At 60.1% G+C, this 1,967-nt stretch overlaps 1 protein-coding gene across 1 annotated transcript in view; it reads right to left on the bottom strand.

Moving 5' to 3' along the window:
- Nucleotides 1–1,499, bottom strand: part of CDT1 (chromatin licensing and DNA replication factor 1) — a gene marked incomplete at its 5' end in the record, with an annotated part of 2,584 nt that extends 1,085 nt beyond the window's left edge. Inside the window, 4 exon segments of the mRNA XM_010174621.1 lie at nt 1–179; nt 471–574; nt 1,062–1,207; nt 1,305–1,499. The exon segment at nt 1–179 is cut by the window's left edge and continues 18 nt beyond it. Coding sequence (XP_010172923.1) covers nt 1–179; nt 471–574; nt 1,062–1,207; nt 1,305–1,499 — 624 coding nt within the window.
- Between the last annotated feature and the right edge of the window lie 468 nt (nt 1,500–1,967).

Genomic DNA, 1,967 nt, shown 5'->3' with positions numbered 1-1,967 from the left:
CGCACCCCCCGAGCCGAGCTCAGCACCTCCGGGGCCGTGGTCAGCCTGTCCTCCTGGGGTGGCCGCGGCAGCTCCGCCGGGGTGATGTCCGGCACCTCATCTACATTGAAGCGGGGATGCCAGCGGGTCAGCTTCTCCTCCGGCACCACCATGGGAGGGCTGAGGGCAGCCAGGAACACCTGGAGAGGGGCAAGGCTGTGTCACAGCATCTGCAGGCCAGGTACGGGGGAGCTGGGCAGTGCTCCACGCTCCCAGCATGGCCTGGCAACACGTGGCAGCCGGCTCAGAGGAATTCAGAGCCAGGAGAGATTCCAGCTGCCATCCTTCCCACCCACGCCTGCCAGGAACATCCCACAGGATCCAGCCATGTCCTTCAGCCCAGATGCCAGCCTGCTCCTTCCACTGCTTCTCTAGATAGCGACCAGAGCAACCCCAGACCCTAAAAGCAGAGGGTGCTGGGGGGTCCTCACCTTGTGGTGCTGCTTGACAATGTTCACCAGGTTACGGTTGAATTCCTTCCTGCGCTCCAGCAAGCGCGACGCTGACAAGTGTGGGCGGCCGTTCACTTTCTCCTCTGCAAGGAGAGACGTGGGCATCACCCACCGCATCATGAGCATCACCCATGAGCATCACCCACAGCATCATGAGCATCACCCATGGCATCACCCACAGCATCATGAGCATCACCCATGAACACCACCCATGACATCATGAGCATCACCCACGGGATCACCCGCAGCATCATGAGCATCACCCATGAGCATCACCCATGGCATCATGAGCATCACCCATGGCATCCCAACAAAGCGTGGCAACACCACGACAGGGTCCAAACTTCAAGAGAAACAGGATCAGGGTCCCATCTGAGGGCTGAGTCACTGCCAGCACCTCTGATCCATCATCCTCCCACTTCTCCCACTTCCAACACGCTCAAGGCCCTCACAGGTCAGATTATCTAGTGGACCAAGCAGAGAGGATCCCTGGGGATTGAGGGATCCCAGTCAGGACTGAGCACACACCCCACCCAGCTCTCGGGACCCCCACCCCACAGCTGTACCCACCTTCCCCCAGCACCGGCTCCAGCGTGAGCTGGTACTCAGACTTCTTCACGCCGTTACCAAAGGTGGGGATGTTCTTCTCCTGGCGTAGCCTGTACGAGGTGGGGTAGACTGCCTTGATCTGCCCCACGTGTCGCTCCTCAAACTGCCTGCAACAGCACCCACAGAGGTTGGTTGGGAACCCCAAGAGATGACTCCAGGGCATCACAGCTTCAGCTGAGACCCCAAAACGTGCTGCCAACTTACTTGCGCATCATGTCCTGCACCCCCTGCTTGACCTTGGCAAAGGTGATGGTCTCGGCGCGGTTGAAGAGCATCCCAGAGATGGTGTCCACACTACGGAACATCTCTGCCAGCACCTTGAACTTGTAGGGCAGTGTGAGCCCCGGGGGCACGTCCTGCGCGAGGGTGTGGAAGCGCTGGAACGCGGGGGGCTTCTCACTGCCAGGAAAGGAGAGAGGTCAGGGTTCCTCCAACACACAACAGCCACCAAGCATGATGAAGACAATGCTGAGACAGCCCTGAGGGTGCAGCTGGGGACCAAAACCAGCCAGGACAGGGGTTCCACTCCCAACAGGGCTGACCTCAGAGCCCAGGAGCTGCATGTCCACCCCAGACAGGGGAGACCCATCCCCAAACTCTTCTCTGAGCAACCTGCACCAGTACCTGGGTCACATCACCCATCCAGGGGATGCTGATGCCCCAACACTCATGGCAGAGTCAGGGTGGCTTGGACCATGCTTGGAGAAGCCCTTTGCAGGCAGTGGGGCCAGCCAGCGCTCCCGCAGAGCCCCCAGACCCAACTCATGAGTTGAGAAGACCCCTGTGAAACCACTGTGGGGCTGAGCAGTGGAACAGGGATGTGGTGGCCACCAGGACACCCTGATGGCCCCTTGAAGCTGCTCCTTA

Source organism: Antrostomus carolinensis, unplaced genomic scaffold (assembly GCF_000700745.2).
Source record: "Antrostomus carolinensis isolate BGI_N321 unplaced genomic scaffold, ASM70074v2 scaffold34468, whole genome shotgun sequence".
Lineage (NCBI taxonomy): Eukaryota > Metazoa > Chordata > Aves > Caprimulgiformes > Caprimulgidae > Antrostomus > Antrostomus carolinensis.
Note: the sequence above shows the minus strand (reverse complement) of the source record. Positions and strands in the feature narration are given on the sequence as shown.